General features: G+C 40.3%; 1 protein-coding gene across 2 annotated transcripts in view; it reads left to right on the top strand.

Moving 5' to 3' along the window:
• CCDC126 (coiled-coil domain containing 126) overlaps nucleotides 1-24,988 on the top strand; it is a 46,087-nt gene that overhangs the window by 5,516 nt on the left and 15,583 nt on the right. For both annotated transcript variants that reach the window (XM_005679054.3, XM_005679055.3), the window contains one exon: nucleotides 12,245-12,623. In XM_005679054.3, the coding sequence (XP_005679111.1) occupies nucleotides 12,386-12,623 (238 nt within the window). In that variant the 5' untranslated portion in view covers nucleotides 12,245-12,385. The remainder of the gene's footprint in view (nucleotides 1-12,244; nucleotides 12,624-24,988) is intronic.

Below are 24,988 nucleotides of genomic sequence, written 5' to 3'. Positions count from 1 at the left end.
TATGTTAAAAAAATAAAGATCTACGATTTCTTAAGTTCTTCCTATAGCAACTTTGTAATACTTTGATTTCTGTGAATCAACATATTTGAAGCTTTAATATACCAACCTGATAGTTTAAAGAATAGTCCAAACTGTATATCTTCAGAATTTTTAGTATCATTGACCTAAACTGCCATTACTGTTTTCTTGTTACATTCCTTTAAAACAAAAAAGAACAAGATTCACTTGATATTATAGTTCGTTCAGTACTTACAGTCTTTTCTCCTGGAGGTAGGGGAGGTAGTGTGGTACAGACAAAAACCTAAATAGTGAGTCAGGACCTGTGTTCAGGGCCAGTACAGTTTCTGCTACTAACTGATTGCCTCCATTTTAGGCAAGACACTTAACACCTCTGAGCTTTAGTTCCTACATCTGAAATGTGAGAAGATTAAATCAGATTTCTGCTCAGGTAATTGAAAATACAGTCGTCCCTCAGTATCTGCAGGGCATTGATTCCAGGTCCACTGTACCTTTACTGCCCTGTGACCATAGATGCCAAAATCTTTGGGATGCTTAAATCCCTTATATATTAATAAGATGGCGTGTTATATGCAGATAACCTATGCACATTGTCCTGTATACTTTAAACCATCTCTCAATTGTTTATAATACCTAATACAATGCAAATGCTGTGTAAATTGTTGCCAGTGCATGGCAAATTCAGGCTTTACTTTTTGGAACTTTCTGGAATTTCTTTTCATTAAATATATATATATATATTTTTCCTTTTCATTAAATATTTTCTATCTGCAGTTGGTTGGATCTGTGGATGTAGAACTCAACTGACTGTAATTTTATCTTGTAATTCTCTTCTCTGCACCTTTGCCCCTCAGAAACATTGCAGGGAGGTTACATTGGTGCTCAGGGGAGTTGGTGGGGTTAGGCTGAGGCTGTGCTTAAAGTAAATAGCATTTCTGCTGATCGTTCTCCAGGCTCTGTGGAAGTTATGGCTGCGGTGTAGGGCACGTTACTCTTGCCCTTAAGGGACGTGGGACTTAAAGAGACAAGGCTCAGTTGGTATAAGGTAATGTGCTTTGAAATGTGAGAGGAGTTGAAAGTCGACTAGAATAAGGTTATGAGGTTTTAAGACCTTTCTCATACAGGTAGCATTTAAACAGCTACTCTAGTCTCATTTTAGGCCATATGGAAGAGGAACTGTTCTCATCAATGACATGCTGTTAAGTCGTCTTAATCATTGTTTTATCACTCAGTCAAGTCCAACTCTTCTGCGACCCCATGGACTGTAGCCCGCCAAACTCCCCTGTTCATAGATTTTCCAGGCAAGAACACTGGCGTGGGTTGCCATTTCCTCCTCTAGCGGATATTCTTGACCCAGCGGTCGAACCCGCATCTGTTATGTGCCCTGCATTGGCAGGCAGTTCTTTACCACTAGTGTCACCTGGGAAGTCGTCTAGGAAAACATCCCCTGTATTAACTCAAGTTACTCAAATTGCTAACTGATATTGGTGTGTAAGTACCTGATAAATGTACTAATAAATGTTAATATTTATTGACATTAGTAGTATAAGGTGTCTTTATCCTCACCAGTGTTAGGTAGGTACTGTTGTCTCCATGATGTGAGACTTTAGGGTTTAGGAAGATAAAATAACTTGGCTAAGGTTTTAAAGATAGAATATAGTCAGCCCTTTGTATCTGTGAATTCTGCATCTGTGGAATCAACTGTGGATTGAAAATACTGAAAAAAAATTCCAGAAAGTTCCAAAAAGTAAAACTTGAATTTGCTACTGTTTATATCACATTTACTTCCTGGTGGCTCAGACTGTAAAGAATCTGCCTGCAATGGAAGGGGCCCAGTTTTGATCCCTGGGTTGGGAAGATCCTCTGGAGGAGGGCATGGCAACCCACTCCAGTATTCTTGCCTGGAGAATTCCATGGACAGAGGAGCCTGGCAGGCTGCAGTCCATGGGGTCACAAAGAATTGGACGTGACTAACATATAGCATTTACATTAGTAAATAGTATTAGATATTATTAGTAATCTAGAAATGATTTAAAGTATACAGGAGGATGTGCATAGGTAATATGCAAATAATATACCACTTTTTATGAAGGACTTGAGCATCTGTGGATTTTGGTATCCACTGGGGGCCCTGGAACCAACTCCTGCAGATACTGAGGCAGGATCATACTGTATGTAATTTCATATGGAGATTGATAGAGAGTACCTTGAGGCTGGAGGCGGGGTAGGAGTGGGAGTGCTACTTTTTGAAGAGGTGACATTTGAGTTAAGGAGGAATACTAAAGGAGGAAAAGGAATAAGCCATGGGGGGAGCATTTCAAGCAAGGGAATAGCAGTTGTATTGACCCTGAGTTCAGAAGGAATTTGGTGTGTTTTGCCTATCTTGACCTGTAGTACAGTGAGCAAGGGGAAAGTGGTGTGAGATTAGGACAGACAGAGATAATGGTGAAGTCAGGTGAAGTCAGCAATGCAGAACCTTTTTGACTGTGGCCATGTTGCCAAACATAAGTTTGTGTGCCTCATGCACAGTGAGGCCAAAGAGGCCAAAATGGGAGTTTGGAGCAAGGAAAGGTTTATTGCAACAAGCATGAAAGGAGAATGGGCAGCTCCTGCTCAGAAACCTTGAACTCCAGGAATCGTGTGCTCATCACTGTTGTATCTTGACGGCTTCTCCTTTGTTTCTGCATTCTCTCCCTTCTGTGATCAGTATCTATTTGAACTTGGTGAAGCCTTCTCTTTACAAACAAGAAATAGGGGGCACAGAAAAGCATTTGTACCTAGGAGGGCTCCACTGGGTCCTACTTGGTTTCAGTAAATAGTTTTAATTTTATTCTAAGTACAGTGGGAAACCATTGAAGAGGTTTTTGTTTTTTGTTTTTTTTTGTAACTGTAAGTTTGTTTCCTACATCTGTGACTCTTTCTTGTGTTGTAAATAAGTTCATTTGTACCATTTTTTAAGATTAAGCATGTAAGTGATGTCACATGATATTTGTCTTTGTCTGACTTCACTCAGTATGACAATCTCTGGGTCCATCCATGTTGCTGCAAATGACTTTATTTCATTCTCTTTTTGTGGCTGAGTAATATATGGCAACCCACTCCAGTACTCTTGCCTGAAAACTCCCATGGATGGAGGAGTCTGGTAGGCTGCAGTCCATAGGGTTGCTAAGACTCCGACACGACTGAGCAACTTCACTTTCACTTTTCACTTTCATGCATTGGAGAAGGACATGGCAACCCACTCCAGTGTTCTTGCCTGGAGAATCCCAGGGACGGGGGATTCTCCTGGTGGGCTGTCATCTATGGGGTCACACAGAGTTGGATACGACTGAAGTGACTTAGCAGCAGCAGCAGCAGCAGCAATATTCCATTCTATGTATGTACCATATGTTCTTTATCCATTCATCCATCAGTGGACATTTAGGTTGCTTCCATGTCCTGGCTGTTGTAAATACTGTGGCAGTGTACATTTGGGTGCATGTATCTTTTTGAATTATGGTTTTCTCTGGATATATGCCCCAGAGTGGGATTGCAGGATCATATGTTAGCTCTGTGTTAGTCCAGGAGTCCATCTACCTCCTTCCTTACTATCACTGCCTTACATCTCCAGAAGTTTTTCTTCATCCCGGAGTATTTCTAAAACTCTGTACTCTAAACCATAAGTCTCCATTCTCTCCTCCCACTAGCCTCTGGTAACTACCATTCTACATTCTGTCTCTGACTAACTCTTCTAGGTACCTGTACAAGTGGCATCATATACTATTTGTCTCTTTGTGTTAGCTTCTTTAACTTAGCATAATGCCTTTAAGGTTCATCCATATTGTAGCATGTATCAGAATTTTATTCTCCTTTATTACTGAATAATATTTCATTGTATGTATATACCACATTAAACAAAATGTTCAGCTGTTCACCTGTTGTTCCCACCTCACAGTGCTGCAGTGAACATGGCTGTACAAGTTCCTCTTTGAGTCCCTGCTTTTGAAACCAAGCAGGACCCAGCGGGGACCACCTGGGAACAGAAGCCCTTCCAAGCACCCCACCACCCCCCACCTCCATTTCTTTCTTGCAGAATGAAGGCTTCAGCCTCCTAGACCTCCCTGCATTTCAAAAGGCAGATTCAAATAGTTGCTAATCAGGCAAGTAAGGGTATGCAGAAACAAAGGAGAGACATCAAGAAACTATATTGCAGCAATTAAAGTAGTATTCTGGTTCCTCCTCAAGGAATATATATATAATATCTTTCAGTTTTTCTGAAGGAACTAAGATTCCCATACAGATAAGGATGGTTAACTTCAGCTGAGCACAAGATTCCTGGAATACCGCCCGGTTAACCTTATCACCAACCAATCAGAAGGGAGTAACATACCATACAGCCCTCATTCCAGATTTTGCCGATGAAACTTTCTCCCTGAAAACCATCAAGGACTTCAAGGTTTTTGAGCATGAGCCACCTGTTCTCCTTGGTTGGCCTTGTAATAAACCTTTCTCTGCTCCAAACTCCCAAATTTTGGTTTGGCCTTACTATGCATCAGTCACATGAACTTGTGTTTCATAACACTTTCAGTTCTTTTGTAATTACACCCAGAAGTGGAATAGCTGGGTCAAATTGTTTAATTTTTTTAGGAACTGCCAATACTGCTTTCCATGGCACCTGCACCATTTTGTATTGGGTTTCAATTTCTTTGCAACTGTACCAACAGTTTTGGTTTTGTTTTTAATAATTACTGTAGAAGAAAAAAACGTTTTCATCTACCTTCTTAGGTTCAGTGCCCAGGACTCTGCAAACTAAACTGACAAAAGATCAATTAACAGGAGAGAAAGGTTGTTTCATTTACAAATGGTTCACATCACAGAAATGAACTTAAAAAATAAAAGAAGCAGTTAGTACTGAGAGTGTATATACCATTTAAACAAAGAGCCATAAATTATGGAAGTGTGATAAGACAAAGGAAAAGGAGTTTGAGCTTCTGGAGTCAGTAAATTGTGGGAAGGTAAATAAATGGGGGAAACTAATGAAAGATAAGGTTTGTTTTACTAAGGTGTGTTTGTACAGATTTGTCTCAGCATCAGTGCCCTGTCTCCTGTGATAAAGAGTGTTCTCACCTTTCTCATAAGTAATTCATGTTTTGCTTTCAAATAGAAAGGGGGAGGTCAGGGAGGCCTTATTGCATCTGCTGTTTCTCAGTTATCTTCGGCTCAAAATAATCCTTATACCAATGTGGATATTTTGGGGTGACGTGTTCTGATGCCCTTCATAGCCATCCTGATGGTGTCATGTGGTATTTCATTGTGGTTTGAATTTGCTTTTCCCTAAAGACTAGTAGTTTGAGTACCTTTTCATGTGCTTATTGACAGTTTGCATATTTCCTTTGGAGGAAGAAATTAAAATTGCAACTATTCAGATCATGGCTTGTTTTGCTCTGAGGACAATGGCTTGATGTGGGGTTGGAGAGGAATCTAGGAAATTACTTGAGAAGTAGCGGCAGTAATTTAGTTGGAGATGATGGTACTTGGAGCATACTCTGGATGGTACTCTGTTGCCCTTCTTCAGGTTCATTTTAAGCGTGTCTCCTCTCCTTAATTTTTCTACTTTGGGGCCATATGGTGTGTAATTCCTTTTGTAATTTCTGCAGTTGTGTGAGAACTTTCCCCTGGGAATCCTAAAAATATTCAGAAGTTTGTCTTAGGTCAAAATAATGATGATGAAGCTAATATGTTACTGAACCAAAACTGTGATCCGCCCACCTGCAGTAAAGCCAACCTAATCTGCTGACACTGGGTTGTTGGGAAGGAAAGTACAGTGTTTATTGTAAGGTGCCATACAAGTTGTGATGCTGATAGCTCAGCTTCTTTGTACACTGGTGCCAAATCAAATCTCAGAGACAGAGTTTTCCGTGGAGTAGAAAAGGATAGCCTTAGTGCTTTGCCAGGCAAAGGCAGGGAGACAGTGGGCTCCTGCCCTCGAAACAATGTATCCTCACTTGGGGAAGATACTAGGTTTTATAGTAAATGTTTAAGGAGGGTATGGTCATTCCTGGCTATTCTTCTGAAGGGTTGGTGGTGAGGTAGGTTGGAGTCACCATCATCAAACTTTAGGTCCAACTGGTCTTGGGTCTGCTTACTTGTGGGAATCATACCTTAGCTTAAAGACATTGTTGTGTGTATCCTTAGATGGGAAACAGGACCTTGCCCCAAAGCTGGTCCTGACTGTTTCTCCCTGGTCTCACATGCTTTCCCTTCCCTAATTAACATCTGCTTGTATCGGCCCCATTGGAACTCAGGGAAGGGCATGGAGGCTGAATGAAGGTGGTTTCTTATAATCAAAGAAATGGGGGACACAGAGGCCTGTGGGGCCCTGAATGGAATCAGTTGTCTGGGACAGATAATGCTCAAAAAGTCCCTTTTCTGGAGGAAGTTTTTATAGACAAAATTTGGGGTGAGGGCTGTGTGGTGTGTGACTTTCTTCTGACTGGTTGGTGGTGAGGTAACAGCTTGTGCTCAGCGTGAAGTTACCATCTCCTACCTGTGTGGGGACTTTCCCTGCAGAAGAACTCAGAGGTGTGTTATGTATATTCTTTGCGGAGGAACCAGGACCGTGCCTCATCACTGCACTATTGTGTTTTTCTTTTTGGCCGCCCCATGTGGCATGTGGGATCTTAGCTCCCCGACCAGGGACTGAGCCCATGCCGCCTGCAGAAGTGGGGTGTCTCAGCCACTTGGGCCACTGGGGAAGTGTCCCTGTCACTGCACTGTTGTTTCTTGACTCTTCCTCTTTTGTTTCTGCATTCCCTTACTTTGCTGATTAGCAATTATTTGACTCTATCCTTTGGAACTCAGGAAACGTCTAGGAGGCTGAATGAAGTCTGTTTCCTAAGAACAAGAAACAGGGGACACAGAAAGGACTTCCCACTGGGTCCTGCTCGGTTTCAATAATGATTTTACTTTTGCCTTTAAAAACTCCAGCTGTTACTTGGGACATATTTGAAGTTTTATTTTTTAAAGTAATTAGTAAGAAATTAGTATGGGGGCCTAGAAGTTAAGATTGAAAAGTTTTTATGTTTTAGACTGTTTGGGTGGAGGATGACTGCTATGCTGGATTGTAGCCATAAGTCCCCAGTGACAGTGTAGGCCTTTCAGGTTTCTTATTATTGTCTCTATCTTGATCTAGGTGGCCTTTCAGGAGCTGAACTGGTACTTGAAGGACAAAGAAAAATTGGGGAGTTCAGTGTTCAAGTTCTCTGCCATTTGCAACAGAACGTTGCACAGAAATGAGTCAGGGGATAGAAGGGCTCCAGGTTAGACATTTATAGCTGTCCTCCTGTTTGCAATTCATGGGGCATGAAAAAGTGGGTTTCAGGCCTGATATTTAGAACTGTTAGCATTTCCTGAGACAAGAGTTAGATGGGCTGCAGTTGAGGAATTTACAGTCAGCTTCCTGTTTGCTCTCCAAAATGGAAGTAACAGCAGAAACAAGGCAAATAGCTAGTTTTTGTCTCTTGTAAACACCTTAAGGTAATGGTCATGGCAAGGACAAAGAGGGGCAAAACCCTATTTGAGTAAAGGATTAAGGGATCTCTACTCCACCCTCTTTTGGGACAAGGGAGATGCTACATGTTCACAGAAAGGCTCCTTGTGGGTGGGTCAAAAGTCAGGGGATAAAGAGTATTGCTCCTCCCAGAAGCCTTCACTTTGAGATCCATATTGGCTGGGGGGTGTGTGGGCACCAAGGGGAGGGTCCCAGGGTAGGTCAAGTGTGGAGAAAAAAACCAAATAATTGGCCTGAAGGAAGACAAAGATCGGTAAGAACTGAGGTGTATAAATGACTTGACCGCCTCCTTGTGGGGCTCCTCCTCACTAGGGGGGTGCTTGTACCCTTTTCGCTCCGGGTGTACGTCTCTGCCTTGCTTCTGTCTTAACAAACTGCTTCTCTGTGTGCTCTCCCGCTTGTTGTGCTATGTCTGTAGTACCTGCATGTATAGTTTCTGCCTCTGTGATAAATGTATTTTTTACTGGGAGCAAAGTTCCAGGGAGAAATAGCTTCTGGCCTCTAGCCATTGCTGATTCTGGTTTTCCTCCAGGCTCGTCAGCACTGGGATTAAAAAAAAAGGAAAATTTCCAGGTGGTTTTAATGTGAAGTATTCCCTCAGAAGAGACCAAAAGCAGAAGTGTATCCTTTTTGGTATTTTAGTCACCTCTGCTGGGCTTGCCTGGAGTAGCTTGTGGAAATGCACCCTGAGATAACAGTTTTCAGGTCTTCTTGGGTCACTGTGGAGAATCCTCATGGACTGTTGAGTTGTTCAGCTCTTTGCCAGGCAGAAGCTGGCTCTGGGCCATCATTGCAGCTTAGAGAAGGCTCTAGGGTGTCTTCCGCACTCGTTTCTTCCTTGGTGTCCTTTTGTAGTTCCCTCACATCTTGAGGGATTAACTGCTCCCAACTTCTGACCTCTTCGCTATTCCCAGAGACAAACCCTTTTAATAGTAAAACTTCTTATCTCTATAGAAAACCACGTAAGAAACACAAGCAAGTTACACAGGGTATAAATTTCACACTGCAGAGTCCCTTTGAAATTTCCCTGACTTCCTTCTGAGATGGTCTGCTTTAATTTTGTTGTAGGCAATGGTGAGTAGACACATTCCATGTAGAATCAAGGCTACAGAGATCTTTCATGAAAGCCCCTTTTCTGAATCTGTGGTGCAGTTGGGTCATACACAGTATAGAACCAAAAGGGGGGTTCTTTATTTAATGTTTGCAGCTTCTTTGGGTCCCTCAAACTGAGAAACTCGGCTTCCCTGTTCCCTGGGATTTGTTAGTCCGGGGATATGCCCTCCTCAGCCATGCTTGTGCTTTGTCTCCTCCCAGGGTTTTCTCTCTGTGTCTGGTGTTGGTACTGCCTTTAAGCAGAGTTTGTGTTCATGATGGTGAGCAGTCTGTCATTCCTTTTTGTAAAAATTAATTAATTTATTTGACTGCACTGTGCATCTTGTGGGATCTCAGTTTGCTGACCAGGGATTGAACCTGGGCCATGGCAATGAAAACCCAAGAATCCTAACCACTAGGCCACCAGAGAACTCCCCAGCCTTTCATCCTTAAGCTTGTACCTCCTTGAAGGGATTTTACCTCTTATGGGTTAGGCTCCCTGGGTTTGAATATTCTCTTTCACTAGGCATTCCGGCTTCCTTACCCATGAACCTCCTGTTCTCTTCCTAATGCCATTTACACTTTGGGGATTTGTCACTTTTGTGAAGTTTTGCCACTTTTGTGGAGTTTCATAAGACCTAGGAGTTCTAATATGGCTGGGTTTAAGGACCCTTTTGGAGAAGGAAATGGCAACCCACTCCAGTGTTCTTGCCTGGAGAATCCCAGGGATGGGGGAGCCTGGTGGGCTGTCGTCTCTGGGGTCGCACAGAGTCGGACACGACTGAAGCGATTTAGCAGCAGCAGCAGCAGCAGCAGCAGCAGCAGCAGCAGCAGCAAGGACCCTTTTAAAGGAAAGAAGAGACCCTGAATGGAGATATAGATTCTGAATTTGTGGACTTGGTGATCCTTGTCAAAGTTCAGGCAAGTGAAGTGAGTGGTCCTGGGTATTAAAAAATCTTAAGCAGCCTAACCTCGTAAAGCCTTACTTTAGTCATCTTTGGAGTGGGAACAACAACATTTTTTTTTGAGGTTATGTAAATATTGAATGAAATAACCTTTGTGAAGTGTTTATTTCAGTCTGGACGGGTGATAAGGATTCAGTACTTTCACCGCAGTGGTTGCTGCTGCTGCTCTTTTAATGCCGTTGCTGTAAAAGAGGGCAGTGGTTAAGAGCCTGAGCTTTGAATCCTCTCTCTCCCACTATCTAGTTGTTTGATCTTGGGTAACTTTTTTTTTTTTAATGTAAGATATATATATATATATTTTAAAATTTATTTATTTTTAATTGAAGGATAATTGCTTTATAATATTGTGTTGGTTTCTGCCATACATCAACATGAATCAGCCATAAGTATACGTATGTCCCCACCCTCTTGAACTGGGCAACTCAATTTAATGTATGTTTGCTTCAGTTTTTTTCAACTGTTTAAGTTAGAATATTATTAGTATGGGATATTGTGAAGATTAAATAAGCTAATATATATAAGGAGATTAGAGTAGAATCTGGTATGAAGTAAGTAAGTGTAGTGATCATTGTTGCTGTTATTTAACTGAAGTATCCTCTTGCTTCTGGTTTTGAGTCTCTTCCTTTGTGGCCTTGTACAGGTACAGTAGTCTAGAGCTTTTTAGGCCCTCATTTTAACCTTCATCTGCCAAAATACCTTCAGATCTGTGTTCTCAATTCTCTGGTGATGTCACTTTTCTGGCTTTGTGGGCATGCCACCTTTAGAACCCTGCTGTGACTGCTTCAGGACAGATTCCCAGTTGATTTTCCCACTGGGTACTGGGTTGGATAATCTAGCACTCAGGTCAAATTTGAAAAGACACAAGCACCTGTAAAGATGTGTGAAGGAAGGTTTATACATGTGAAAGAATGTTTTTAAATTTTGCTTGGGAACCCATAATTTCTATTTTTTCTGAACTTAAATGTAAAAATATTTGTAGAAAAAAATATTAGGTGATGTTTACCTTACTTTGTTAAACAAAATTTAGTAATCCAGTATTGATATTAATGATACTGTTTCAGTGAACTCTGAAGGAGTTTGTTGGGTGCACGGTAACTGAAGAAAAAAGCAGAAGAAAATTAGAAAATGAGTTAATTCCTTAATTTTTAATTGCTTTACATAGTAATTAACATACCTAGTTGGTGGTGTAGTCTTGGTTGTAGTGAGGTTTGGAAAGATAAATATACTTCAGTTAGAGTAGATGGGTAGACCTTCAAACCTTGAAGCTCCAGAATTTATTGGATGTGTGTCAGGGACTGGGTGGCAGGGTGGAGTAAAGTAAGAATGGGAATTTTCTGAACCAAAATTGGCAGGGCAGTAGATCTCCCCCTTAAGCATACCTCAACACACATGCGTTTGCTAAAAAACTTTGATTATATGTGTTTTGTATTTTGATATTTTGCATAAGATCATTGAGTAAATACTTTCTTAATTTATTTTCAAAAAGGTTTGAAAGCACCTATGCTAGAAATCAGATTCCTAGGGCAAAACAGGATTTTCCTGCCGCTTATCGTATATGCTGGCTTATGAATATGTGTTGAGAGTGATTGAATGCTTTACCTTCATTGATACTATATTCATTTCTAGTCATACTAGCCTCAAACTAGATTTTATTACTTCAGTTAAGTAGGTTGGAATGAGTGTGTTTTATTTGCCCATACTACTTTAGGAAGTTAAAAAGTTCTTAGTGATTATTTTCATTAAGCTGTGCAGTGAATTTTTTGGACTCGAGGTATATTTCTCCCTGAAGAATTTTATCCCATTAGACATAATTGAAGAGTTTTCTTCACTGGACCCTTTGGTGATTTGGGCACATTATTACTGTTAAGATGTTTATGATTCCTTGATTGTTATTACTTTATCTCTTTTAAAAAACTGAAGTATAACTTTTCAGTTTTTCCTCAAATTATAAAAATACATACCTGTTTAGAATTGTAAATTTGGAAATGTAAAAAAAAGAAAGTGCTTGTCATGTCTGGCATAAACTTAAAAGTATAAACTTAGAAATTATGACTTATTTTTCATCTTAGGTTGGTTATTTTTTAAGATTATCCACTGTCATTAGTAGTATTTTCTAGTGACGTTGGCATACTTATTGTGGGCTTGGTTTTGTTTTTCAGTCAGCTGTTTTGATCTTCCCGTCTGTTTTACCTTTCCCATTTCTGACTTTCATTTTGGAATCAACTTTTTTTTTTTTAAAGGAGAAGGAGGAATTGCTTTCACATATTTAGGTTGGTGACTTGTATTGGAAGAGTCTGATATCTCTATAAATCTTATATATTCATCGTTTTAGTTACAGATGATGAGAAGTTATTCAAAGAGTTTCATGACCATGGTGGCATTTCTTTCAGGTAGTTCTCATGAACTGACATTTATTTCTAGTTTAAATTTTTGAAGAACTGTGTAAACAGAGCTGATAAAAGACCTGGAGGCTTATTTAGTGATCGAGAAAATTATCAAAAAGAAGACAGTACAATTCCAAATGAAAACTATTTGTAGAATCTCTTCTTTAATCTGTCATTGTCTATTCTATTACTGATACAGTTAAGACTAATCGCCTTTTTTCTTCTCAATTTTACAGAGTTATTGTGATTTGGCGGCAACCTTGCTGAACATGAAGAATATACATTAGAGGAGGAGATATTTTTCTTTCACATCTTGATTGCTTGGTGACTTGCCTCTAGGTACCATTTTTCAGTTGAGTCTGTTTGGTTCCTCAGAAATGGTTTTTACAATCTCAAGAAAATCCATGTCCCAGAAATTGAGTTTACTGTTGCTTGTATTTGGACTCCTTTGGGGATTGATGTTACTGCACTATATTTTTCAACGACCAAGACATCAAAGCAGTGTCAAGTTACGTGAGCAAATACTAGATTTAAGCAAAAAATATGTTAAAGCCCTAGCAGAGGAAAATAAGAACACAATGGATGTCGAGAACGGCGCTTCTATGGCAGGATATGGTAAGATAACCATAGAATATTCCTGGTTTTCTCCTCTTCATCTTGTCCCCATTTAATGATAATCATGGAGCTCCAACTCACGACTTCATGCACAGGTGTTCACAAAGTAATTTTGTCTTGACTTTTTATTATGAAAAATTTCAAATGTATTGAAAAATAGAAACCTGATAAATACCCAAATAATCCATCACTGAGGTCTTAAGAATTCTAACATATTGCAATACTTGCTTTGTCCAATTTTTGGAAAATACTTAGATTATAAAAAATGTGGCATTTTACTGCTAGATATTTCTGTATGTGTCCCTGATAGAATGGCTTTTCCTGCATAATCAGTACTGTTGTCATCCCTAGTTCATATTTGTGTTTTTCCTGATTGTCGCTTTACTGCTGCTGCTTTGTCACTTCAGTTGTGTCCAGCTCTGCAAACCCCATGGACTGTAGCCCGCCAGGCTCCTCTGTCCATGGGATTCTCCAGGCAAGAGCATTGGAGTGGGTTGCCATTCCCTCCTCCAGGGGTTTCACATTACTGTAGAGCATTAATCGCATAACATCTGTGAATTCCTGAGAAGCAGCCTTTGCCAGCGTCTCCACTGTTACTTGTCGCCATTCTCCTTTTCACATCCCACTTGCTGCTGTGTTTGAAGTTCCTTATGTGTTGTGTTCTCTCTTGCCTTTAAGACTTAAAGAGAAGAGCTAGATCATGGTGTGTGTATATGAATGTGGGGACTATTTCAATATCTTTTGAATTAAAATTATACATGTATGTGTTTAAGCAAGCAAACATGTTATGATTGTGAAAGGGCAGTTTTTACCACCTCCAACAGCCCTCAAATTTCCCGTTCCTTAGAGTCAGCCATTTAAAATTATTTAATCTGCTGTATTTGGTGATTACATCCGTGCCTCTAAATAGCATGTTCTATGAGCTACTTCTTGACTTTTTCACTAACAGGAATTATCTGTTTACATCTCACTACAAGGTGAGAGTTCAGCTTTCTTTCTTACTCCAAATGTCTTACTCCAAATCCCAGCCACCCTAGGCTACTTTCACACACACACACACACACACACACACACACACACACACACGTGCTTCCTGGCTCATCATAATTTTGGTTGGAACAGTAATTAGTATTTTATTATTATGACTGTATTGGTGGCATTTGTTAATATTACTGAGCCATATAATACATAATGGTTACTTTTCCTTTTCTGTACAACTATATTTTCCCCTGGAAATAAAATCTATAAGGATCAATTCTTATTTCTTTGCCTAGTTTTCTATCCCCACAGCCATATAAATCTCCTTCCGTATATTCAGACACATTAGGTATTTCACCACTTTTTTCTTGAGTAAAATCTTTCCCAGAGCCTTTGGATTTGCTCTGGCCTGGTCTGTGTCCTCTCTAGGCTTCAGTACTGAATTGTTATAGGATCCCACTCCACCACCATCCCGTGGGTGCCCTTTCCCTTTGTCATGTTGGATCTCCTGTATCCTAGAATCCTGGGACTTCCCCTTCATTGGTTAAGCCCTCATTTTGGGGGAACAGACCCACTGGGAATTTTCTCAGAAAGGTAGAAAAGGAGAAAGTCCTTGCATATCTGAATATCTGAAAAGTTTTTTTTTTTTTAATTGCTACCCTCTATCTTCATGCCTAACTGACAGTTTTGGTACTAGTTTGGAAATAGTTTTTGTCTGATTTTAAAGGCTTTGTTCTTTTTTTTCCTTCTTAGCTTCCGTTGTCCTTTTGGGAATCTAATGCTGTTCTGGTTCTTCAATCTTTATATATGACTTATTTTTGGATGCTTATAAGATTTTTGTTGTTCTGAAATTTCTTTTAAAAAATTTATTGACGTATAGTTGATTTACAGTGTTGTGATAATTTCTTCTATAAAGTGATGCTGTTATAACTATATACATTTATGTACATGTTCTTTTTCATTTTTTTGCCATTATGATTTATCACCAGATATCGAATATAGTTCCCGGTGCTATGCAGTAGAACCTTGTTGTCTTGAGATTTCTTGATGATGTGCCTGGGTATGGATTCATGTGCTAGAACCTCAGTGGGCACTTTAAATCCTGAAACTTACATCATTTATTCTGGAATATTTTTCCAAAATTATTTATTTGATTTTTTCCTGCACATTGTTTTCATTCTTTCTTTTTAGAATTGTTATTCAGCATTTGGGCCCTCTAAACTAGTCCTCTCAGTTCAGTTCAGTTGCTCAGTTGGGTCCGACTCTGTGACCCATGAACCATAGCACGCCAGGCCTCCCTGTCCATCACCAACTCCCAGAGTCCACCCAAACCCATATCCATTGAGTTGGTGATGCCACCCAACCATCTCATTCTCTGTCGTCCCCTTCTCCTCCTGCCCTCAATCTTTCCCAACATCAGGGTCTTTTCAAATGAGTCAGCTCTTCCCATCAGGTGGCCAAAGTATTGGAGTTTCAGCTTCAACATCAGTCCTTCCAATGAACACCCAGGACTGATCTCCTTTAGGAAGTACTGGTTGGATCTCCTTGCAGTCCAAGGGACTCTCAACAGTCTTCTCCAACACCACACTTCAAAAGCATCAAATCTTTGGTGGTTAGCTTTCTTTATAGTCCAACTCTCACATCCATACATGACCACTGGAAAAGCATAGCCTTGACTAGACAGACCTTTGTTGACAAAGTAATGTCTCTGCCTTTTAATATGCTGTCTAGGTTGGTCATAACTTTCCTTCCAAGGAGTAAGCGTCTTATAATTTCATGGCTGCAGTCACCATCTGCAGTGATTTTGGAGCCTAGAAAAATAAAGTCAGCCACTGTTTCCATTTTTTCCCATCTATTTGCCATGTAGTGATGGGACTGGATGCCATGATCTTAGTTTTCTGAGTGTTGAGCTTTAAGCCAAATTTTTCACTCTCCTCTTTCACTTTTGTCAAAAGGCTCTTTAGTTCCTCTTCACTTTCTGCCTTAAGGGTGGTGTCATCTGCCTATCTGAGGTTATTGATATTTCTCCCGGCTATCTTGATTCCAGCTTGTACTTCCTCCAGCCCAGCATTTCTCATGATGTACTCTGCATCTAAGTTAAATAAGCAGGGTGACAATATACAACTTTGACGTACTCCTTTTCCTATTTGGAACCAGTCTGTTGTTCTGTGTCCAGTCTAACTGTTGCTTCCTGACCTGCATACAGGTTTCTCAAGAGGCAGGTCAGGTGGCCTGCTATTCCCATCTTTTTCAGAATTTTCCACTAACTCCTCTTTATTTGCTTTCCTAGTTTCCACCTTTTAGTCTTTTTGCTTTATTCATTAAAGTTTTTCCTCAGCTGTATTTTCAGTTCTATATGGAATTTTATGGAATTTTGTCTCTTTCATTTTTAACTGCTAAGAGCTCCGTTTTTGTTATTTCCTAAGGTTAATTAGTGATAACTTTTCTGAAGTGTTCTTAAATAGTGAGATACTAAAACCTTGATGGGAAATGCTTAGTTGCTGAGTGGTGTTCACTCAGATGATCTGACTGGGTCATTTGTTTGGGTGTATCCTTAATATTTACAGTGACTTCTGATTACTAACTACCTGTAATTCAGCCAAATTTCACAGGTTAAGGGCATAATCCTTCACAATACTGCCTTTACTTCAGACACCAGCCGTAAGTTTGGGTGTCCCCAGGTCATCTCCACTCTTTTTCCAGCTCTCTACAAGTTCCAGGGTTCACACTATCCTCTCAGATTTATAATGCATGAGATCAGCTCATGGAACTCACTGAAAGTACTATAATTACACTTTTATTACCGCCGAATGGAAATCAGAATCAGTCAAAGGGAGAGACAAACAAGGCAGGTCTGTGAGGATTCCAGATGCAAAGTTTCTGTTGTTTTCTCCCTATGAAATCAGAACACATTGCCCTCCTGGCGTGTCAGTGTGTGTCAGTATTAAGAGCATTGCCAGTGAGGTGAGCCCACTGAAACTTCGGTGTCTAGAGTTTTTATTGATGTTTCATTGTGGAGGTATGATTGATTGAGTCATGAGCCATGTGGTTGAGCTCAATTTCCCAGTCTCCCTCACCTCTCCCCTACTGGAAAGCCCTAACCCTCTAATCACAAGATGGGTCTCTCTATATGGCTTGTCCCCATTCTGAGTCACCTCCGTACACACTATCTAGGGGTGCACCAACAGTCCCAGGTTAACACATTATTGACCCGGGGTGGTTTTTGCAGAAACTAATGCCTCTGGTGCTAATCTCTGGTCAATAATATGTTAATATCAAGTGCAATTCCTTGGGCCCGCCATGAGTAACAAAGACAATCAGTCAGGAACTTCCTGGCATTCAGAGTCTGCCTCCCAGGATCCTGGGACAAAGGCCAGCTAAACTTTTCTTTCCCTTTTTAAAAAATAATTAACGAATTGATTTTTGGCTGTGCTGGGTCTTTTGTTCCTGTGCATGGGCTTCAGTGGTTGCGTCACGTGGGCTTAGTAGTTCTGGTGCACAGGCTTAACTGCCTTGCTGCTGCATGTGGAATTCTCCCGGACCAGGAATAGAACCTGTATCCCCTGTGCTGGGAGGTGGGTTTCTAACTACTGGACCACCTGGGAAGTGCCCCAGTTTTTAAATTATAGTATCAGTGTCTGTTCATGGCAAATAGATGGGGAAACAATGGAAACAGTGAGAAACTTTATTTTGGGGGGCTCCAAAATCACTGCAGATGGTGACTGCAGCCATGAAATTAAAAGACGGTTACTCCTTGGAAGCAAAGCTATGATCAACCCAGAAAACATATTGAAAAGAGACATTACTTTGCCAACAAAGGTCCATCTAGTCAAAGCTATGGTTTTTCTTGGAGAAGGAGATGGCAACCCACTCCAGTACTCTTGCCTGGAAAATCCCATGGATGGAGGAGCCTGGTAGGCTACAGTCCACGGGGTTGAGAAGAGTTAGACACGATTGAGTGACTTCACTTTCATTTTTCACTTTCATGCATTGGAGAAGGAAATGGCAACCCACTCCAGTATTCTTGCCTGGAGAATCCCAGGGACAGAGGAGCCTGGTGGGCTGCCGTCTATAGGGTCGCAGAGTTGGACACGACTGAAGCGACTTAGCAGCAGCAGCAGCATGGTTTCTCTAGTAGTCATGTGTGAATGTGAGAGTTGGACTATAAAGAAAGCTGAGTGCCGAAGAATTGATGCTTTTGATGTGTGGTGTTGGACAAGACTCTTGAGAGTACTTTGGACAGCAAGGAGATCAAACTAGTCCATCCTAAAGGAAATCAATCCTGAATATTCACTGGAAGGACTGATGATGAAGCTGAAACTCCAATACTCTGGCCACCTGATTCGAAGAACTGACTCATTTAAAAAGACCCTGATGTTGGGAAAGACTGAAGGTGGGAGGAAAAGAGGATGACCGAGGATGAGATGGTTGGATGGCACCACCAACTCTATGGACATGAGTTTGAGCAAGCTCCAGGAGTTGGTGATGGACAGGGAATCCTGGCATGCTGCAGTCCATGGGATTGCAAAGAGTTGGACACGACTGAGCGACTGAAATGAATTGAATATCAGTATGTTTAGGTCTTTTCTCTTAAGCTGGTCAGACTCCTTAGAGAAAGGCTTCCAGTCCCTTCCAACACTTGCAGAACATCTATGCCTCCAAGTGTTCTGGGAGCGAACACTTTTTCTCTGAGCCAGGGGAAAAGGGTGCGGCGGGAGGAGTGGCCTCAGTACTCACTATGTGAACTCTCACTTCCTCCTCCAGTTTTCAGTGTGGTGCCCAGGCCTTCAGCTGTTTTACTGGCTTCCAAAAATGCCTCTCAGATTTTCTGCAGTGGTGGAGGGGCCATTGCCCAGTTTGGAGTAGCAGAGAAAATTTAGCAATCAGATTTCTTTATAAATCAGTTTTTATCCAGTTCTTTGATTTTTGGTTCCTTTTTTACTCCTATTTTCATTAGTACCTGATACAGCAATTTCTGGGCCATTTGGGCTGTGTTTCTTTGGAGAAAAATGAATTGCTCTTTGTTTTCTTTTATTTTTTTCAATTGTTTTTTGGTTTCTGTTTCAAGATCCAACTTTTCCAGGTATGCTAAATCAGTTATCTAGGACACAAAGTAGCCATTCCTCCCCTGTGGGTGTGTGCTCTGTTGTGTCCAACTTTTTGTGACTCCATGGACTGTAGCCCACCAGGCTCCTCTGTCCATGAAATTCTCCAGGCAAGAATACTGGAGTGGTTTGCCATGCCCTTCTCAAGGGGATCTTCGTGACCCAGGGATCGAACCTGCATCTCTTGTGTCTCCTGCATTGGCAGGCAGATTCTTTACCACTGACGCCACCGGGGAAGCCCCAGGTCTCATCCATCTGCTTTCCAGCTTCTGGAATTTTGTTGCTGTTGTCTCCTTTCTTGTTATCTTTGGCCTCATCCATGTATGCATGAAAAAAAGAGAGCGTGAAAAAGAATCACCTTTACTATTTTGATGGAGTATCTCGAGTCAGCAAAGGTTTAAGTGCCTTTATTGTGTTAACTATTTTTATCTGGGAATGCCCTGGACACTTTTTTATTGTCTTTATGATGATTTTTATGAAGTGATGAGCGTTAGTCTGCATTGGCTCTTGAGAATCAAATATTGTTGACTAGACATGGAGTTCAGAGAAGGCAACAGCACCCCACTCCAGTACTCTTGCCTGGAAACTCCCATGGATGGAGGAGCCTGGTAGGCTGCAGTGCATGGGGTCTCAAAGAGTCGGACACGACTGAGCGACTTCACTTTCACTTTTCACTTTGATGCATTGGAGAAGGAAATGGCAACCCACTCCAGTGTTCTTGCCTAGGGAATCCCAGGAATGGGGGAGCCTGGTGGGTTGCTGTCTGTGGGGTTACACAGAGTCGGACACAACTGAAGCGACTTAGCAGCAGCAGCAGAGATGGAGTTGGTATAAACTGAGATGGTGGTATTAGTGGCTGATGCAGATTAAATGTTACATTGTTTTGCATTCTATTTAGTCCAAGGACACTGATAGAAATGTGAAGAAGCAATTCTTTTGGAAAAAGAAAAAAATTTCTCTGCTTGAGCAGAATAACTGATATTTTTAAAGGTAGCTGTTCTGTGCTATGCTGGGTAGCTGTATATAACAACTCAGTTATAAGAGCAAAATGAGACTCATATACACATGGTATCTTTTAAACTATATTTAAAATATATGGTGGAGCTAGTTCAATGTCAGTGAATATATACCTGCATCATTTAATGGCCACATGGTATTTAACCAGTGATCTGAAATGTTTTTTTACTTATTTCTGGTTATAAAAAAATAAAAGCATTCAAATATTACAGAAATATGCACCATAGATAAGTAAAAGAGCAGAGAGAGACAATGTCAGTTAATTTGGTATATATTGGGAGTTGCAGACTTTTTCATATAGGGCTAAATGGTAAGTATTTTCAGCTTTGTGGGTCATTTGGTCTTCTTTTCAGTAAATGAGCATGGCTGGCTGGCTTGCTTGTAAAGTTGCTCGGTTGCGTCCGACTCTTTGCGACGGAGAATGGCTTCTCCATCCATGGGATTTTCCAGGCAAGAGTGCTGGAGTGGATTGCCATTTCCTTCTCCAGGGGATCTTCCCTACCCAGGAATTGAACCCGGGTCTCCTGCATTGCAGGCAGATGCTTTACTGTCTGAGCCACCAGGGATCCACCAGGGAGCATGGCTATGTTCCAGTAAAACTTTTTTACAAATACAGATAATCAACCAGCTCTAGTTTGCAGACATATCATCCAGCACATTTTGAACAAAAATGGGATTGTACTATGTATATGCTAGTTTGCAACTTTCTTGTTTTCACTTGAGTATAGATGCCTTTCCATGTTATTATAGTCTGTTTCATTCTTTTTAGTGACTTAATATTGTTTCATTTTAAAAGGTTCCTTTTTTCCCTGCTTATTCTGTAATAATGGATAATTTGTTGCTAACCTTGTATGTTGGATTTAGTGCTGTGATATGTGTGTGTGTGTGAAATATATGTGTGAATAATACATGTGTGGGTATTTTATGTTTGTAGAGACTGTTTCAGCAGGATGGATCTCCTCAAAATGAAATGTTTGGCCAAGGGTGTGCATGTCAAATTTAATAGACGCGTGTCAAGCTGCCCCCAGGGTTGTGCTGCCGGTGGGCACTCCTGTTTCCATCCTCCCACCGCCGTGGAGGCGCCAGTTTCTCCGCACTGTACCAGTTCTGTCTACTTTCAAATGGCAGCTAATTGTTTGCTTTTGCATTTCTTTGTTTACAGGAGAGGTTGAAAGATTTTCTAGTTTGTTGGCTTTGTATTTCTTATACATACAAGAGGGAATATTTTGTATCCTTTGTCAGTTTTTCTGCAGGGAAATTACTTTTTGACTGATTTTTTAATAAAGACATTCACGCTATCAGTATATGTAGCATATGGATTTGCTCTCATTCATCAGTTGTCTAATAACTTGGTATATTGTTTTAAAAAATTTGTATGGTAAAACATGTCTATCATCTTTTATGGTTTAGTTATATGCTTAAAGGTTTTTTTCTAAAACACATTGTAATATATTGCAGTTTTGTTTTTTTTTTTAACATTTTTGTCTGTAATATGGTCTTCCCAGGTTGTGCTAGTGGTAAAGAATCTGCCTGCCAGAGTGGGAGATGTAGGAGACTCAGGTTTAGTCAAGGGTCAAGAAAATCCCCTGGAAGAAGAAATGGCAACCCACTCCAGTTTTTTGCCTGGAAAATTCATGGACAGAAGAGCCTGGCAGGCTACAGTCTATGAGGTCGCAAAGAGTCAGACAAAACTGAGCAACCAAGCATGTCTGTAATACTGTTGAGATTTCTGGTGCAAACAAGAGATGCTGGTTCTTTTTTGCAGACTAGGTAGCCAGTTATTTCAGTTTCATTATTTGAATTCTATCCTTGTGCCAATAATCTGGAATGGCAATATAAATTACAGTAAGGTGAGAATTTTGTGAGTTCTGGTGAACTTGAACTTTCAGCCATTGATAGAAACCATTTAGCCTCTAGTTGTTACCATATAAAAAGGCTAGTCAGTCAAAATAATATTCATTGAATGGTTTTCCCTTGAGCTATAAAATGTGATTTTCCCAGTTGGCAAACAAAACACAAGCTAATATATTTTTTTAAATGTTGGTCTATAGTGAATTGTTACTATTGCAAGAGCCATGGACAGATCAGTTCAGCTTTAAGATTACTGTCTGTAAATTTTGAGGAGTAACTTGTACTTTCTTTTTAAGATACCATCATTTCTTTTTAAGATATCTTAAAAGGTATCTAAGAATATTGCTTAACATTCTTAGTTTTCTCTAAGAAAACAAATGTTTCTTCCTATGTAACATTTTTTGGATTCTGTGATTTGTGCAGAGCAGTGAATTTGGGGTTATTGTTCTGATGCCCAGTGACTGTTAGAGAACATTTGCAGTTGACCTGTGTTTTCCTATACCTGAATGTACAGCAACACATCTTTTTCACCTCAGGCTTTTCCACCCAAAGTCTGACCTTACTTTCTTTTAAGAGTTTTGGTTTTACCATCTGTTGTTGCTGAAAAATGGACTCCACCAAATATTTTCAGAGAATTGGAGAACAGTTTAGTGTTAATATTTAAATACTATTCTGAGAATTAAGAACTGTCAACCAGGCACAGACAGAGACAAAACAAGCAAAACTCCAACAGAAGTCTGTTCTCTGTAGCCAAAGAGGGGCAGCCTAGCAAGATATAAACTTTTAGACATAAACCATTCTCCTCTAGCCAGACAACACAGAAGAAAGTTACCATTATACCACCCAAGTTGTCAAAGGCCAAGTGAGGAGCACAGACTCCCACCCTTGTGAGGCTATAACAGAGCATCCAGACTCCCCCTACACCACGTGGAGACCACATGGGGAGCCAGAACTTCTGCCCTTACACAGTAATGAGGTGCTCAGCTCCCTCCCTCAGGGGTGATGTCAGAGGAGTGGAGAGTGAGGACTTCCACCATTGCCCAGTGGTAAGGAGCAGTCCCCATCACAATGTCAGTGAAGAGTATGTGGGGAAGGTGAGCCTGGAACTCCTCCCTCCATCCAGCAGTGACAAAGAGCTCACCACCTTCAGGTGGCAGTGGAGGCTAAGCAGGAACCTAGATTTTTGCCTCCACCTGGCAGTAACAAAGTGACACGCCACAGTGGTATCAGAGAATACTACTTAACATAGGAGGTTTAAATAAGATCCAGACTTTCATAATAAAATATGTAAATGTCCTGGTTACAAACATAAATCAGTTGTCATACCAAGAACCAGGGAAATCTTAAACTGAATGAAGAAAGATAACCAATGACTGATGTTAGAATTATCTGAAAAAGATTTTAAAGCAGTTGAAATTAAATGCTTCAGTGAGGAATTAATGAGCACGAAGAACAGAATGAAAGAACAGAAAGGCTCAACAGGGAAACAGAAAGTCTTAGGAGATAAATAGAGCATATAAAGAAAAACTAAATGGAAATTTTTGGACTGAAAAATACAGTGACTGAAATGAAAAATATGAGTTAGCAGATTGACTCAAAAGTATAAACGAGAGAACAGAGGATAGAATCAGTGAACTGAACTATAGAACGATGTAATTACCCAGCCTGAACAACAGAGAGAAAATAGACTTAAAAAAAATTCTAGTGGATTAGGGACCTGTAGGATTATAACAAAAGATATAACTTCTGTGGAAGAGAATGAGGGCAGAGCTGGAAAAGTAGTTCAAAAAAATTATGACCAAAAACTTTCTAAATTTTTTAAGAGACACAGACCTCAGATTCAGGAAGCTGAGTGAACCCCAAGTATGATTAGTGAAAAAAGTCCATGCCCTGATATATCATAAGTAAGCTTCTGAAAACTTAAAAGAGCAACTTAGGAAAAAAACCACTTGGACTTACCTGGTGACCTTAGGGTTCTGGGCTGTCACTGTGGTGGCCTGACTTCAATGCCTGGTCAAGGACGATCCCACAAACTGTGTGATATGGCAAAAAAAAAAAAAAAAAAAAAACTTTTCAGAAGCACCTAGAGAAAAACAACACTTAACAATGAGAAGACAATTCAAATGATAGTGGATTTCTCATCAGAAACCATCAAGACTAGAAATAAGTGGAATATGTGTGTGTGTGTATATATATATATATATATATATATATATATAATATATATATTTAATTGGAGGATAATTGCTTTACAATGTTGTGTTGGTTTCCGGCATATTTTGTTTTAAATGCTTAAAGAAGAGAACTCTTAATCCAGAATTCTATACCCAGTGAAAATATCCTTTAGAAATTAAGGGAAATCAAAGGTATTTCTTAGATGAAGGAAAAGAGTTTGTTACCAGCAGACCTACACTAAGAAACAGCTAAAGAAGTTCTTTCAATGGAAAAGAAATGATAAAAATAGAGGAAACTTGGAACAATCAGGAAGGAAAGAAAAACACAATGCATAAAAATAAAGGTAGGTCACCAGATTCTTTTTCTTCTTGATTTTTCTAAACTGAAGCAAAAATTGTTGAAGGAAAAATTATAACACTGCTTGATGTGATTCTAAATTTATGTAGAGGAAATATTTAAGGCAGTATCTTATAAATGAAGTAGTTGGTAAAAGGATGGCATATTCAGATTTTTAAATCTGAATAAAACAAATCAAGGGGAGGGAGAGATGGACTTTAAGAAATTCGCTGCTTATGCAGTTGTGGAGCCTGGAAAGTCCAAAATCTTCAGGGCGGGCTGAAAATTCTGGCAAGAACTGATGTTTAGGTCCTGGGTCTGAAGGCAGTCAGTCTGGGGACAAAATTCTTCCTGTTCCAGAAACCTTAGTCTTTTCTTAAGATCTTCAGCTTACTAGATGAAGTATACCCACATTATGGTGAGTAATTACATTACTGAAAGTCTACTGGTGTAAATGCTGTGCTAAGTTGCTTCAGTCATGTCTGACTCTTTGCAACCCTCTGGACTGTAGCTTGCCAGCCTCCTTTGTCCATGGGATTCTCAGGAAAGAATACTAGAGTGGGTTGCCATGCCCTCCTCCAGGGCATCTTCCTAACCCAGGGATCAAACCTGAGTATCCTGTGGCTTCTGCATTGCAGGTGGATTCTTTACCACTGGGCCTTGCTAATCCCATCTAAAAAGCACTTTTGCAGCAATATCCAGACTGGTAGATTTGTCTCCATACCTTGGCCTAGCCAAATTGACACAGAATGAACCATCACAGATGATGGTTGTTGTTCAGTCGCTCAGTCGTGTTCTACTCTTTCCAACCCCATGGACTGCGTACGCCAGGCTTCCCTGTTCTTCACCATCTCCTAGAGCTTGCTCAAACTCATGTCCATTGAGTTGGTGTTGCCATCCAAC

Source organism: Capra hircus, chromosome 4, assembly GCF_001704415.2.
Source record: "Capra hircus breed San Clemente chromosome 4, ASM170441v1, whole genome shotgun sequence".
NCBI classification, from domain to species: Eukaryota; Metazoa; Chordata; class Mammalia; order Artiodactyla; family Bovidae; genus Capra; species Capra hircus.
This window is presented reverse-complemented; position numbering and strand designations above follow the sequence as displayed.